Raw genomic sequence first — 16,005 nt, 5'->3', positions numbered from 1 at the left:
TACTGCAAGAAGTAGGCATGTGATGTTGGGAAACAAAAATATAGATTATTAGAAATGATGAATCCTTAACATTGTGAAATCATTACTCAAGTCCTTCTGTAGCTCTGCAGCACTTGAACAACTTTCTATTACTATCTTCCTGAACCCAAACTGAGATTAGTTAAGTAACACTGCAATTTTCTTTACTACTTTAGATTCATTAAAACTGATATGACTACACCTCAACATTATTCTCTTCTCATTTGTCTGGCTCTAGTCTCCTTTGCCATTGGTGGTGACTGAAGCAGGAAAACAACAGGAAAGAGAAACACTGTTCATTTTCTAAAAACATATGTCCACTTACATTAATTCTGTCCTTCCTTTTCCATAAGTTATGGCCTGAAGACTAAATTCTTGCAGCAGATTAAGATGCAATATCTCAAAGCTGACTTCCCTATAAGGCCTTAGCAGCTTGCTGCATAATTACAGTCAAAGGGGGGCTGTATCACAGACATAGCAGTTGAGGTCATCTCCACATTTAAACCTTTTTGAGGTACTGACAACACACCAAGGTTTGGGGATCTCTTCCACAAAATCTCATGTGAACATAACTGTTGTTAGTACATCATACAGTACAGCAATGTCCTTTGGAGGACCACTGTTGACACGAGCGTGTGCACATATTGTGAGCTGTAAAAGGGAAAGGGGAGAGCCAGGTGATGACTGAGGAGCATAATGAACACCTATTTTATTAAGATTCAATACACACACACCCAATGCAAAAAGTCAGTTGTGTACCAAGTCCCACACATGCCTCCTGGGCAAAGCCCATTCTTCTTTGACAGATCTCTCAAGATTCTCCAGATTTGATGGTCTTCTGGCATGGACCTTGGTGTTCAGTTCAATCCACAGATGTAGTTCTTCACCAGGAGCGACATTTCTTTGTGTTTGTTTCGTCGTTGTGTTGAAAGACAAAGCAACAACCCAGACCCATCTCATCTGACCAAAAGATGAACTTGGTATACATACATACATAAGAGTATACATAATCTTTCTCAAGGTTGTCCTTAGCATACTTCAGTCTTCCAGGCCTGTTCTCTACCACTCCTTTACTGTGTGTCTCTCTCTGAATTTGTTAATAGTACTTCTCACTCCAGTTTTTTAGACTGGGAACTTTGTATATCCATTTCCTGAAGTGTGAACATCAACAATTCTTCTTCTCGAGTTTAAACCGATGTTTTTTGTTTTTGACATGATGTTTTCTGACATAAGAGCTTAAAGCCTTTCTGAAGTTTTTATACTGTGTGTTAGATAACTTTCAGTTTGAACTTGATTTTAGAAGGTTTGAGCATTACAAAGTTAAAGCACATCATTGCACAGCAGTGGTTTGGTCTATGAGTGGATAAAATAAGGTCAGTATATAATGCTGACCCTGGTCATTTTAGTTTTTTCTGAAAGAATGATTTTCTAAAGAAAACTTGTATGTTTAGAAATGCTATGTTGAAAACCCCACACTCTGTTAAAAAAAATTTAACAAAAACTTTAAATTTCACAGGGGGCTAATAATTTTGTCCTCATCAGTATGTGTATTGTATATCCCAGTGTGTTTCACAAATCCAGAGAAAACCTTTCGACTTTTTGACTTTTAGCAGAGAGTGGCAAAGTGGAACTTGAAGTTCATCCACAGCAAAAGAAATGACTTTGCTCTAGTTGGCCGTTCTAGTTTCTATTTTGTTCCTCCTTGGCCTCCATAGTTCCTTTCCTTGTCTTCATCTCCTTCCTGTTGCCAAGTAGGCCAGAAGTGATCTATAAATAGTCCCCCTGCTTGCCTCTGTACACGGCTTCTCTCTTTGGCTAAACTGTGAGAGAGAGTGGGTCCTGTGCCAGAGAGAAATGAGTAACCTGAGCACCATGTACCTTACACCCACACTTTGCCTGGCCACTGACAGCGGGACACACAGCACAGGCTACAAACAACATGCACAGACATACACACACAAAAAACACACACACACAAACTGATACAATGGACAAAGGCACAAGCAGTTCAAATGAATTCAGCAGCTGTGGTTGGTGGATAAGAGCAGAGCAGGAGTTCCCTAGGAGGCTAAACGAAGAGAGCAGAGCAGACCTACGTCCTGTCTTTGACAATACCCAGACAAACAGTCAGACACTTAACTCACACAGAGGCAGTTCGAGTAAGACCTTATGAACTTAAGCTGTGACTAGCTGGTCTTTTATGTTTCTTATCTTAAAGCCCAGAGCAGCGTGTTTTATACCAACTATAAGTCTCTTCTCAACCTCACTGAAGTTTGCTTGATATTGGTAGATTTTTTGTTAAAAATGTTTCTGATCACTTTATTCCATAGTGTTATTAGAGTACTGTCACCATAACAAGGTTGTGACTCCCAAGAAACCACTGTGCCTCGCTTGCAAAGTCCTGTGAATCGGCAATCTTTTACACTATTTTTATGTCCAAACAATATATAAATGTATCGGCTTTAATGTTTCTGTCCAATTGCTGTATTTACCATTATGTGTAATTATGCTTTTAACAAACATAAGAAGCATCAGTGAAGCAAACCTAAAAAAGTACCATAGCTTGTAAACCACTGTGCAGGAAATATGTGCCAACAGTAGTCTTGTACCTTTCTTTATTCTTCCCACTGTTGCCACTCCATTTTTTTAATATTTGGTTTTGTTAGCACTCTGTGGGAACATGTTTGCTCTTGCACCAACTACAAGTAAAAACACAACCACCATAAAAAAAACAAACCAAATTAAAGAAATAAAGTTGAGTTTCAAAACTAATTCCTGTTAAAAGACTCTTTGGTTATCTGCCTTTAGTCTTCTTGGAAACTGGCTGGCAGCTAAGAGAAGCCCACTGTTTCAACCATCACTCCATGCAGTCAGGCTCTGTTATACATCCATTACCAAATCATTTGTCATTGCTGAAAAAGGCTGGAGTTCTTGGGGAAGCAAGTCTTTTGGGCACCAGTGCTGAATCTCTCCATTTCTTCCTACACATCCGCCACTCTCCTGCAACTGTCTTGGCATACTGTCCTCTCTTGTGGGTGTAATTGCAACTCTGTAGTCTTCCTCCTCAAACTCCCACCACATGCTAAAATTTCACCATAGTGAAGGGAAAATTACAATCCAACGTGTAGTTGGGACAGGGCAATTCCCTTGTGATTTCCTTTGTGCAACTGGACCACATATATGGGGAGTTATACATGTGTCAAGTGGGCACACGGGATGTTATTGAGGCCAGTAATTTCCACACAATTATCTCAGTAGATTTAGCTACAAGCTTTGAACAGAAGAAGCCTCAACTTAGCAACTTACTTCAGAGAACATAATTATGTACATTTGGGAGCAAGTGAGATATAGGTTATCTGAAAGTGGAAGGCAAATGTAAAAGTATGGTGTCTTTTGTCTTTACCAATTTAAGTATTACTTAAATTCATAATCATATATACATAATCGCATACACCCAAAGTAAGCAATATAATAATAGCAATGTAATAAATATATTGTTTTTCTTTACTTCCTCTTTGAGTTGAAGAAACTGATTTTTGTTTTTGAGTTATTTAGTTTTTGTTAAGTAAGCCTTGAGACAAGACACCAGGTCAGTTTTTCTGCTACGTCAGCACTTCCCAGGTGATAAAAGTTCAGGTTCTACATCAGTAATTCTTCAGCTAAAGGGACTTTAGCTACAATATTATATATGTTCTGCAATACTCTGTCATTTTATATTTGCTCCTTTATGTTTACAGTTGAGTTACTCAAGCTGTCCTTTATTTCTCTTCATGTTAAAGTAACCATCAGAATGGTAAATGGTAAATGGCCTGTATTTGTATAGGGCTTTACTTAGTCCCCAAGGACCCCAAAGCGCTTTACATGTTCAGTCATCCACCCATTCACACACACTGGTGATGGCAAGCTACATTGTAGCCACAGCTGCCCTGGGGCGCACTGACAGAGGTGAGGCTGCCGGACACTGGTGCCACCAGGCTCTCTGACCACCACCAGTAGGCAACGGATGAAGTGTCTTGACCAAGGACACAACGACCGAGACTGTCCGAGCTGGGGCTCGAACCGGCAACCCTCCGATTACAAGACAAACTGCCAACTCTTGAGCCACGATCGCCCCATGCTTTATTAACCTCTTAAGCCCCAACGCCCCCTGATACGGGGGAAAAAGGCAGGAGATGAGTTAGGCTTGGGGTTTAAGAGGTTAATCACTAAGGAAGTTATGTAATTTATATTTAACAAAGCTGTGACACCATGAGTGCAGTAGGTTGCTGGCTTGATGTCATGCAAAACTCAAGTTGTCTTGCTGAAGAGTGGAACATCTCAAAAACAAATAGCGGAACAAATAGCAATCCCATTTATATCACATCAGTTATATCAAAAGAAAATATTGAACTTATCCTGAAAGAGTGTGTTTGTGTATTTATGTTCTGTGGCTGAAAATGAAACCGAAAATGTCTACGTTAACTCAACAAGCACTTTGATTTACTGGAGTCAGAAAATGCATGTTATCCAAATATGCAAACACTGTTACTGTAATACTTGGCTTTGCATTAACATAAAAATAAATTGATTGCCCTAATTCTTTTATGGTCATGTTAACTTATTCAGGTTTACACTGTTATCAAGATGAAGTACTTAAAAAAAAAAAGAAAGAAACTGAGTAGCCCCTTCTTGCAAAGTTAGACAATACATCCAGAGAGACTTCCTAATAAATGCCAGTTAAATTTAGGGGAAAAAAACAAAAAACAAAAAAATCTCCAACAACTTATATATCCATCCATCCATCCCATCCATCCATTCGCTTCCGCTTATCCTTTTCAGGGTCGCAGGGGGCGCTGGAGCCTATCCCAGCTGTCATAGGGCGAGAGGCAGGGTACACCCTGGACAGGTCGCCAGTCTGTCGCAGGGCCAACTTATATATCTCATATCCAAAAAGCCAGTCCTACACTTTCCATAAAAGGAAACCACAGTGTGTCACATCTCTCTGCTATATCTCCACCCCACTCCCACTAACTCAGCATATCTGCTCTGGATTATTTTATGTCAAGCTTGCAGAGCTATCCCGATTCCCCGGACAGCAGTAACAGCAGCGCAACAGCAGCAGGTTCTGACATGCCATCAGCTCTGCTTTCAATCACACAGCTACAGCATTAGTCACACGTTTATAAGCTCTCTTCAACTGCAACAGCACCTCCTCCAAAAAAAAAACAAACAAAAAAAAACAGAGGGGGCTGAGAGTGGAGATGACAGCAAAGAGGCTATGAAAAGATTATTATGCATCCTTACATTTTGGCTATAATAATAAATATGTAGCCCAAGTATACTGGATCTTTTGTGCGATTATTGTCATAAACTCACTTAATGGCTGAAATGCATTGCACAGCAATGTATGTTTATCACCATAGAGAGAAATATCCATTTCTAATTTCTATTTCTATTTCTAATCCCTCCCATGTACAGTCCAATCCCATTAGTTTTTGTATAAAAGAAGAGCTCCCGGAACAACAACAGTGGGCTTATATCAATAATAATTGATATTAGTCAGAAAAACAGCTGCAGTGACTTCAGCTGCATTATTCAGTGTTCTTCTGTCACGAGTCAAGACTTTCATTGAAATCAATATCAATGTTACCATATGAGCGTCCATTTTTCCTTAAATTGACTTTGTTGCCCACAGTAGATTGCATGAGATGTTGTTATATGAGCTTAATAGCTTATCTAATTCTGCCTGAACAACCCCCCTGTTGACTCTTTTCTTTCATTCCTCCTACTCTAAAAGCTTTTGAGAGCTTTCGTGTTACATTATATGAGTTGTTAACTTGGACATTTCCGATTCAAGTTAGCTGTCTTTCCCATTTTTACATTCTGTCTGCGTTTTGGTTTACTGACAAGCCTTTCTTGGAATTTTTGGAAAATTTCAAACATACGCAGAGAGGGCATATCGGAGGTAATTATGGGATGAGATTTACTCCGTGCCATATGTGCCCCCTGTAACTAAACCGGTCTAACAGGCAGGCATTACCATGGAGTTGACCAATAAGGGACGGAAGATGCCGTTGTCTGTAGCAACCAAAGAACCAGAGAGATAGTGGACAGACAGAGGGATGGACACAGACAATGTGACGGGCAAGCGTATGCACATACATGCATGCACACACAGATCCAGAGCTGTGCAAACAACCCAGTGGAACAACACTCAGTGAGTCAGTGCCTGCATGATCCATTAGGAACTCTCAGCACAGACACACACACCAAGAGAAAACTCAATGACCCACACGAAAACAAGTCTGAGACCTCTGTTAGCGCTAAGTCAACATGCTAGGCAAACTGATGCAATTACAACAGAAGTGCTTTATACCACTGATAATTCTACAGTGACATGGAGCCTGCTGAATATAGTGTGGCAGAACAGATTAGGGCTATCTGGGCTGTCTGCCAACCGATGCAATTAGCATCACCTTCAGTATATACATTGCTGCAGTCAGGAGCGTACATCATATCAACCTGCCTTTTATTCACTTTTTCAAACTCCAGCCAAACTTAATGGATGACAGGCGAATAAAGAATGACTGATGGAAAAATCAGCCTACAGCAAACAGTCCTTGAGGAAAATTCAACAAACATTAGCTGATGAGACAGTCATTCACCTCTGTTTACACTTAAGACTATATATTATATCACCCTTTAGGTCAGCCCTTGCCTGACATAATAATGTTGCAACTGCAAACATTTATGGCTTTAAGCTTCTCAAATCTTTTCTCGCAGAATAATGAGCTTTTTGTTTCTTACTAGTCACTCTAAGCAAAACTGTTTGAATTTAGTAACTTCTGATAACATTTTATCATTATTTATAACATTATTATTCATAACATAACAATCAGCATCAAATTTTTGATTTTTTTTTAGTAACTTCTTAATTAAATCTGCACAAATATCTCTTAAAGTGTTTCCTCTAGGTAGCATTTTAGGAGATTTTGCATAAAAAATAAATGTCCAGACATTCCTGAGCCCCAAGTCTCTAAATATATCCCCATGTTGAATAATGAAGATGGGGTGGAGCGGAGCAGTCAATAATTAAGTGGATCCCTTGATGTGGGAGGGTGGCCCTCATTAAGCGTGTGAGCCAAGAAAGCTTGGGTGTCAGAGACGAAGAATCTGCACAACATACTCTCACTTAGTCCTGCGTGTTAAGCAGAGAGATGCAACAGATTGCAAACAGATGCGAAACAAAATGTTTTATCATAAAGGCTGAAATGTTTACTTCATTTTCTATCAGGTCAAACTGACTTTAAGGCCAGAATGACATTCAAGGCTAAAGAACTGTGCACACCATAGATGAAAATTTAACACACAAAAAGATGTTGCTATCATAAGGAATACTTGCTTTCTTTTGCTTGAGTAGACTTTGTTGCCAGCAACAGATTCGATAAGTTATGATTAAATAATCTTAAACCTTAACGTAAAGAGAATAATTACATCTGCAATTTTGCCCAAATAACCCCCTATTACTGATTTTTATTTCACACCTTCCATAGAAAGACGGAGCTTTCATGTTACATGTAAATGCTTAAATATAAGTCTATCCTTGCTTCTTACTTCGCTTTACTGGTATCTTAGGCATCAGTAAGGCTGAAAGACAATAAAGCTCTGCGCACAAATGAAACTGTTGAATGTCCAAAGCAGCAGGTAGATCCTTGGTGCTGTCATAGCAAACGTTGCTTGAGGATAACCCAGCAGCCAGGGAGCAGCTAGTCCCAGCAAACACACACACTAAATCAGATATCAATACAAGCAGAGAAGCGACAGTTGCCTTACCTTGCTCCTGATCTGCCCTGAGGTGGACACTTTCCGGATGAGTTTCTGGGGGCCTTCCTGCTCTGCCTCGCTATCGGAGGACTCCTCCGTAGCGCCGGAGCCGGCGACAGCGCCCACCACATGGGCATGGATCCCCGCCGCGGACGGCGGCCCTTTCTCCGGCTCCTGTCGAGGGGAGGGATAAAACCAATCGGGGTTAGCCTTCGCCTCCGCCGTCCCCTTCCTCTCCTGGAGGCGAGAGCTGCTCAGCGGCTGGGAAGCGTCTCTCCTCGCTGTCATCTCTCACTGCCTCTATGACAATAAAGACGGCTGTGTTTGCTGGAGTGTGTGTGGGCCGGGAAACGCATAGGGGATGTAGCATGTCGCGGCACAGCGGGGATGGGCTACACGGCGTTTATATATAGATATTAAAAAAGGAGCCGAGTCTCTGTTTTGTTGCTGGTTATGGTTCCAGCCTGCACGGCCAGTCCAGACTGAGGCTACAGACCGCCTCATCCACTCCGTAAACCGGGGAACTTGGCCATGGAATGGCAGACCCTAGCGGCTGTCTGACACAAACACGAGAGAAATTAAACTACTTTTGAGTTGTTGTTTTTGCCTGATGTGATGTTGAATAACTAATATGCACACAAAGACTATTATAAGTAGGTTTCTAATATACACATCACAGTGATAACTAGCTAAGAGTTATATGGTAGTGGCACTGTAATTCATAGAAATAGTCTCATAATATTTGTTTCTATTTATAGCTGCTGTTGTGGGCCTAATGAGAGCTATATAGGAGTTATGAACATATAGGCCACAAAGGCATATTTTCTGTATTTTTTTCAATATTTTTCTATAAATATACAATTTTTTCCGTGTTATAATCCAAGTCCAAATAACTCACTTTTATGTATGTAACTAAACCGCTAAACTGATTTGACAAGACAGCGTTAAATTGAATTTCCATGAAGCGGACAACAGTTTTACTTCGATTTAAAACTAAAGGAAATGGACAGACTGTGTGGGTGAAAAAAGAATCAAAAACTGTCGTTTATCTGAGAACTGTTAACTAAGACTTACGAACGTCCCACGACACAATTTAAACGGGCCACTTATTTAGTTATTTATTTATTTATTTAACAGAATGACAGCCCGTCGTAATAACGCCAATGAGGGGGTAAAGGCGCGCGCGCAGTCTTTAGCGGACCAAACACCGCCAAAGTGTGCAAACTCACAAACAGACCACGCAAGACGTCTCACTGTTTTCCTTTCTCTGGAAAAACTCAAAGTAGAATGGGATGCGGAGCGATTCAAAACAAAGTCTCCACCAGTTTTGAACGTTACTAACCAGTTCCTCCCAGGCTGGGCTGCGGCTGTAAGGGTAGACATCTTCCATAGTCCCAGACCTCAGCGTCCGCTCCGGAGAGAAAAGAAACGAAATTAGGGAAGGAAGGTGGAGGAATTCACAACCTGCCTCGCGCTCACTGGCCTCGCTACGCCACTCATGTGCACACCGAACAGATTGGACTACACACTCGCCTCGTCCTCCCACCGCTCTCCTCTCCTCCTCCTGTCCGCTCCTTTCCTTCTCCTCCTCCTCCGCGACGTTCTCTCTCTTCTTTCAAGAACCGGGCTTATTGGCGTTACACGTGATAAATGTCAAAGCGATTTAAACTGCCGGGGCTCGTTCGGCACCGCTCGCTCGCGAGGGGGGGGCGCGAATGTGTGTAATCCAACTGTGTGCACGTGTGAGCACAATTGTGAGGGTAGTTTCAATGACGTCATCTATAATCATTGCCGGTCCGGATTTAGTTAGCATAGATTTTTTTTCTCAGTGTTCTCAGATTTTCCCCCACTCTTCGTGTCATTTCAGTCCAGTAAAACCCACGCCCCTCCAGTTACTCTCTGGCAGCTCCGAACACTTCGTTTGACGTTAGTTTGATGATAATGTTGTAGGTTGCTTTATGGAAAGCATTGTTTAGTTTCATAGGAAGAATAAATATGTAACCTGGACCATACACACTACAGTGTTACAGAGGGAGTACCTACAACAACTCCAAGAGGAATTCCGAATATTTCGGATTTTTTTGAAAGCATTAAGCATTACTTACAAGTACAAAGGGTACATTATGTACTTTACCTAGAGGAAGGTCATAATTGTACTGAAGTAATGGTACAGATGCAGGGCTGGACTGGGACAAAAAATCGGCCCGGGCATTTTGACTCGAGACCGGCCCACCAGGTAAAAGAATAAAATAAAAACAAAATGCTGTTGTGACACTAATGTACAGTGTCTTGTTGGTATATATGTATGAATTCTATACATTTTACATCTGATAAAAACTTTGGTCGTAAGATTCAGATAATTATTTGTTAAAAGCTAGACATTTTAAATGAATATAAGAAAGTAAAGTATTTCTTTATGCCCACTTTTCCCTGTTAATGCCCTACCTGGCCCCCTGGCAAAACTTTGCTAGACCCGCCCCTGCACAGTTACCAGCTGTCAGCTACGTAAAAAAGGATCCTGGTGTAAGTTGTCTCTCAGAAACAGTTTATAACTTCCCTTCAACTCATTCATGTCACCTAAAAGGTAAACCTGTTTCTCCATCACCTTTACAGCTCTGATGATTCAGTAAGGACATCTCCTGTTTTCATCTTCATGTTTCCCTCTCACCACATATCATGACCAGCAGCTTTTACAGCTGTGGCTCCAGCAAACATCAGCTGATACTAGAGAGTAATATTTAATAAATTCTAACAACAGCTGATCAAGGTTAAACGTGCTGCTGTTGTTTAGCGCAACCACTGCTGGTTTCCTGTTTCTGGCGCGAAGTGGGCAATAAACAAACAAGAGAGAAAAGCCAGTTTCATGACTGAAGTAGCAACAGCAGAGAAAGGGAGAGAGAATGAGAGAAGTAGAGGCAGCTGACAGCCTAAAGACACAGAATAACTCGTAACTTGTGTCTTTTTTTCATTCTAGCTGAAGTACGCGACAGATCGCGTTCCTTTTCAGCCCAATACGAAACGCGGCCGAAACGGGTCCCTTCCTCCACTTTCCCTCATCCACCTGCTGGCCTCTGTGGAAGCTCCGCCATAGCCACCACCAAACATCAGAGTAAAACAATAAAAAAACCATCGGCCCACCAGGCAAATGCCCTGTATGCCCGATGGCCAGTCCAGCTACGTGCAGATGTGAACGATGGGCCATCATATAACATGCAGATATTTGTAGCTGTGGGTGTTTGCACTTTTAAAGCACTTTTAAGAAAGTTAATGTTTACTTTTAGAGAACGACTGGATGGCTAAGAGTATAATTTTAGCACTCACAGATCAGACAGTGAGTGGTTCCCATTACTCATCCAGCATGAGGAAGGACTGGTTGTTTGTGTATTTATTGATTTCTTTTTAAGTAACTGTGGTTTTTATGTATATTATGGTTTTATATTTTAAAAAAGATTTTATCATTTTTATTATGGTTTATATGTTGTGTTATTGTTCTTTTTAAAATATGGACGTAAAGATTGAATTGAATTGAATTGAATATTTCACATGGCGCTGGTGCCACCCTTGCCCTTCGCCACAGCTTCGGCCAGTGCTTTGCTTTGTAAATATAAAGAGGTGCTTTGGCTGTTTCCTTATCTCCCAAGGGGTTGCCACGTGTTTGATTTGGCACAGAAGGAGTGCACTAGCTTGAGACTCTCTGAGGCTGGGTTTCTATCTCCTCCCGGATCAATTTTGTTCTGTTATAATATTGTTATTGTTGTGTTTTCTGTAAAGTTTTGTTTCTAAATATGCTATATTGATAATCTAATTCTAGGCTTTCAAACATAAGGCCCAGGGGGCCAGAATTGGACAGCAAAGACTCCAATCCGTCCCATTTGTAGTCTATGGAAAATGTGAAGGAGGGGATAAATTTAGTACTTTCAACTGTATTTTGGTACATTTTAAAGTTTGTCCTCCTGATAAAGATCTTCTCCAAGCCATTCATACTACAGCACAGTGATGAAGAAAGAGAAAAAAAAATAATTAAATGAGAGAAAAGTTCCTGTTTTTTCACTATCTACTTTAATGTTGTTTTATTTTTTTTAATACAATGCATCCACAGTAAAATAAATAAATTTAAAAAAGGACATTTCTGTGAGTTAACAAAAATGGTTATAACTATGGGATAATCTCGACAATGAACTTCCAGAACTTTCTATAATTTTTAGCAGCGATTTCTTAAAATTTACGTTTAGAGAATTGGAGGAGTTGCATGGTTAATCATGCAGGATTTACCACTTAACATCACCAATGTTAAATTGGTATTTACCTTGTTAGATGGTTCAGCATGTGTTTATTTGTTATGTCCACTTCTACTTTAAAAACTTGAATCCAAGAATGGATTTTATTTGAAGAGGGGACAGCAGAATCAGCAAATAAATGAATAGATTCAGATTAATAAAGCCACTAAAATTAGAATATATTGTAAAGAGTTATTTGGGCATAACATATTCCAAAAGACAAAAAAATGTTATTTTCAATAAACAATATTTGTAGCCTTCTTTATTAGCCAAAGCCAGTTGAAACAACCAGGTGCCAAATTAATAACCTAAAATATTACTAAACAAAACTATGCTTTTTTTAAACAACAGAATCTTAGTAATATTGCAAAAATTATCGGCGCGAACGGAACACTTTTCAATTAAAATGGTATTCCCACGGAAGACTTGTTTGTCGGACCATTTGGTCCTTCTGTTATTTATTTCCGACTCCGAAAAAATGAGCTGACGCTTGTTGTGAAATGGGAATAAGGCCGCGGGTCAGACCGTTTTAAAAGACAGCCTGCTAATTTTTTTCATTGTTAGGTTTTGTATGATAACGTAGACATTTTGAACATGCACTCCCAAATTTTATGTGGCGGCACAGCTGCGGCTGTTGCTGCAAGAAGGGTGCGGTATATTTTGGGTTGTGTCCTGGGAAGAGACGGCTGGATGTTCAGAACTCATGAGGTCAAACTTCTGAACACAGCCTCAGGTAACCGGCCTTTAAGTTGTAATGCCATTTCACTTGTTTCATTTCATTGTTTCATTTAAGTTGTAATGCCACGTATACAGCCAGTGAACAGGTGTTTTCAGTTTGTTTTCAGCTGGAAATAGGAACACATGTGTCTGGTGACAGCTAACTGGCTAAATAAATAGCTGTTGTCTAATGGGGCAGGAATCACACTGCGGTGGCTCCTTGGTAGCAAAAATACTGTTGAATATATAGTTTGTTCCACGTAGAGGAAAACGGTGTAAGCTCAGCATCTGAAGTGAGAAGTGATCTAGTGAGACAGTCGATGCATTTACCTTGCACTAGGTGAAAGGTTGGAACATGGTACTTAGCCACGTATAACACACGTGTTGCTCTTTAAACTGGAGCATGCTGAAATAACGGCAATACTTCTGTCACATTTAGTTCCAAACACCATTTTAAATGTATTGTTTTTTTTCCGGACACCTTTTAAAACCTGATTTACATCAAAATCTTAGTTAACGATGTATGCTAATTAAACCTGAAGCTGAAACTTGCATCTTAATATCAACCTTTTGTAATAGTTAATACAAATAACTCAATTTTATATTTACAGTGCTGTGCAAAAGTCCTGGGCTGCCGCTCATTTCTTTAGAAATTTGATAGGAAAATGGGAAAGGAAATTATACAGACAGTATTTAAGGCAAAACCAAAGTGTGTATGATCACCTTCATTCATTAGCCATAACTCTCTTGGGCAACTTTCATGTAAATTCTTTAAATAGTCTTCAGGAATAGTTCTCCAGGCTTCACGAAGGATACTTGAAAAATATGGCAAAAAAGAGAGAAAAAATAATTATATGCCTAGTTAATTTTCTGCTATTAAAGTTGATATCACTGAAAATAGGATATATGAAAAGCAAATAAGATTTTGATTTCTATAATCATGTTTTAATTTATTTATTGATTGATTGACTGGAAGTCCCGACCATTGCTTTATTGATTCTCAGCAGAGCTGAGCAGAAGCAGCTTAATTCCATTCTGGGAGAGTAAATCTTAAGTTTGAGAGCAAAGGTAAGGTAACTTTATTTATACCTAAAGGCAAGGTAAATTTGCTTTACAGAAAAATGACAGCATTGACAAACTTCAGGAAAGACAAATAATTATTAGATCATGCAAGAGTGTGAACTGTTGCCTGTCTCTATGTTCACCCTGAGATGCACCACAGGGATTCGCACCAGGTTTTCTGGAACCTTACTACATTATTACCAACATAGGACAGTCTTGCCAGGGGGAGGGGGACAACACAGTGCACAACACTGATTCATACCCCTGAGTCAGCTGCCTTTTATATACTTGAAACTTATGCAAGTCAAAAGTTAAGTAAGTGAACAGTTTCCAAAAAGATTGTGACACTGTAAAATTTGAATAAAAACAGAATGCAGTGATTTGCAAATCTAATAAAACCATATTGTTAAACCGAAACTGTTTGAGAAGTGTTTTTTTTTTTATATCTTTATTTTTTATTGTACCTTCATCAAAGACTAACACTAATGTGAATATAAAATCAACTCTACTGTTGTGATTATGACTTGACTTGTCTGTCAAAAACCATCGTGCATGCATTGGTCATCCTGTTCCTTTACAGGTGACACAGTGAAGATTGGTGAGATCACTTACAAACTCAAGCCACCCCAGAATCCAGAGCTTGTTCCTGTGAAACACAGTAGGTAATCTTCTGTGTGTGTATGTCACAACAAAGCCTATAGGTATGTCAGCATAAAACGTTTCCTTTTTGCTTTTTTCTTTGGCCAGTTTCAGACTCCCTACCTCAGACGGTGGCTCAACACCTCCGATGGATTATGCAGAAAGACCTTTTGGGTCAGGATGTGTTCCTCATTGGCCCCCCAGGACCCCTGAGAAGATCCATAGCTATGCAGTACCTTGTGAGTCCTCCATGTTACACACTGAAACACTCAATATAAAAGAGGAGTATCTTTTTCTTTTTTTTCTTTAAACCACAGTTTTGATCATGTGATTAGGACTGAACCATGAACAAAAATTAAAAACTCCATTATTCTGATGTTTTTCCTGCTCACTTGTTGCTAAACAATCATTAAACATTACCGTGATATGGAAGATGGAACTGCGGTTCAGTATTGTAGATGCCATAGTTTTGGCTTTGGTTGCAAAGCGACTTGCAGATGTGGAGTAACTAAGCACTTGCTGATTTTCAGGGATCGTGGCTGAGCTTGACCGTGTGGCTTGCCTAAAGTAAATTCACTGACCTTTGTGGAAATGTGTACATGGCTCACAGTAACTCCCACACAGGTCTTATTCTAGTGCAGCATCCTTAGAACGATTATTTGTCAAAGTGGCAAAATTCAGAAAGTGCAGAAGTTCATACAGTCAAAAGTAGTGAAATGTAAATGCAGTTTTAAAACATTGCATAGCTTTAATAAGATAAATATAAAGTTGTATCATTCTAATAGTGCGATGGAAACTTTTATACAAATTCGGCACCAAAGTAAAGAGTAAATTGTGCTCTACCAGGTTTGTTCTAATAAACGATGGACTAGGAGTGTCTTTGCAGGATACGCATAGTAATTTGATTTATTTTTACAATTCTATCATATTATTTGGCATCAGATAAGCCAGAGAATATGCTTTTAACTTTTAACAAGCCAAACTTGTTCTCTTGCTCTTGACTAGGAGTTGACTAAACGGGAAGTGGAGTATGTCGCTTTGTCCAGGGACACCACAGAGACCGACCTCAAACAGAGGAGAGAGATTCGATCGGGGACGGCCTTCTACATAGACCAGGTAAGCTTATTTAATGGATTGTACACAGTCTAATATGCAGGCTTCGACATAAATCCACTTTACATCGACATTTGAATTATTTTTGATGAAAGCTGTAAAGTATAATATTGTGTTTTCTGAAATATTGTTTTATTTTAGTTGTGCATTATGCATCACAAAGCCAAATCAATTGCCACAACAGCTGGATGTATGCAGGGCCGTGCAGAGAGGTTTAAAGGGGCGGGTGCTCAAAGTTAAAAAGGGGCACATTGAACCAGGCTGAATAACAACAACACACATTCATCAAGAATCTAATATGGGCAACAAGGCAAAGCAAACGTAGCCAATGTTTTACCTGATGGTACAATGTTGCTGTTGAGGGGTTGCTGCTGAT

The 16,005-nt window shown here is 39.8% G+C and overlaps 2 protein-coding genes across 4 annotated transcripts in view; one reads left to right on the top strand and one right to left on the bottom strand.

Annotated features, from left to right (window-relative positions):
- Nucleotides 1-9,532, bottom strand: part of dgkh (diacylglycerol kinase, eta) — an 80,283-nt gene extending 70,751 nt beyond the window's left edge. For 2 of the 3 annotated variants that reach the window (XM_004572980.4, XM_004572983.4), the window contains exons 1-2: nt 9,164-9,532; nt 7,831-8,121 (exon numbers count right to left, since the gene is read on the bottom strand). In XM_004572980.4, the coding sequence (XP_004573037.1) occupies nt 7,831-8,109 (279 nt within the window). In that variant the 5' untranslated portion in view covers nt 8,110-8,121; nt 9,164-9,532. The remainder of the gene's footprint in view (nt 1-7,830; nt 8,122-9,163) is intronic. The other variant, XM_076874595.1, reaches the window with a different exon arrangement.
- Nucleotides 9,533-12,564: 3,032 nt separating this feature from the next.
- The window catches only part of vwa8 (von Willebrand factor A domain containing 8), a 92,891-nt gene continuing 89,450 nt past the window's right edge, over nt 12,565-16,005 (top strand). Inside the window, exons 1-4 of the mRNA XM_014410552.4 lie at nt 12,565-12,831; nt 14,458-14,535; nt 14,625-14,755; nt 15,522-15,632. Coding sequence (XP_014266038.2) covers nt 12,693-12,831; nt 14,458-14,535; nt 14,625-14,755; nt 15,522-15,632 — 459 coding nt within the window. The 5' untranslated portion in view covers nt 12,565-12,692. The remainder of the gene's footprint in view (nt 12,832-14,457; nt 14,536-14,624; nt 14,756-15,521; nt 15,633-16,005) is intronic.

This window comes from Maylandia zebra, linkage group LG16 (genome assembly GCF_041146795.1).
Source record: "Maylandia zebra isolate NMK-2024a linkage group LG16, Mzebra_GT3a, whole genome shotgun sequence".
NCBI lineage: Eukaryota > Metazoa > Chordata > Actinopteri > Cichliformes > Cichlidae > Maylandia > Maylandia zebra.
Note: the sequence above shows the minus strand (reverse complement) of the source record. Positions and strands in the feature narration are given on the sequence as shown.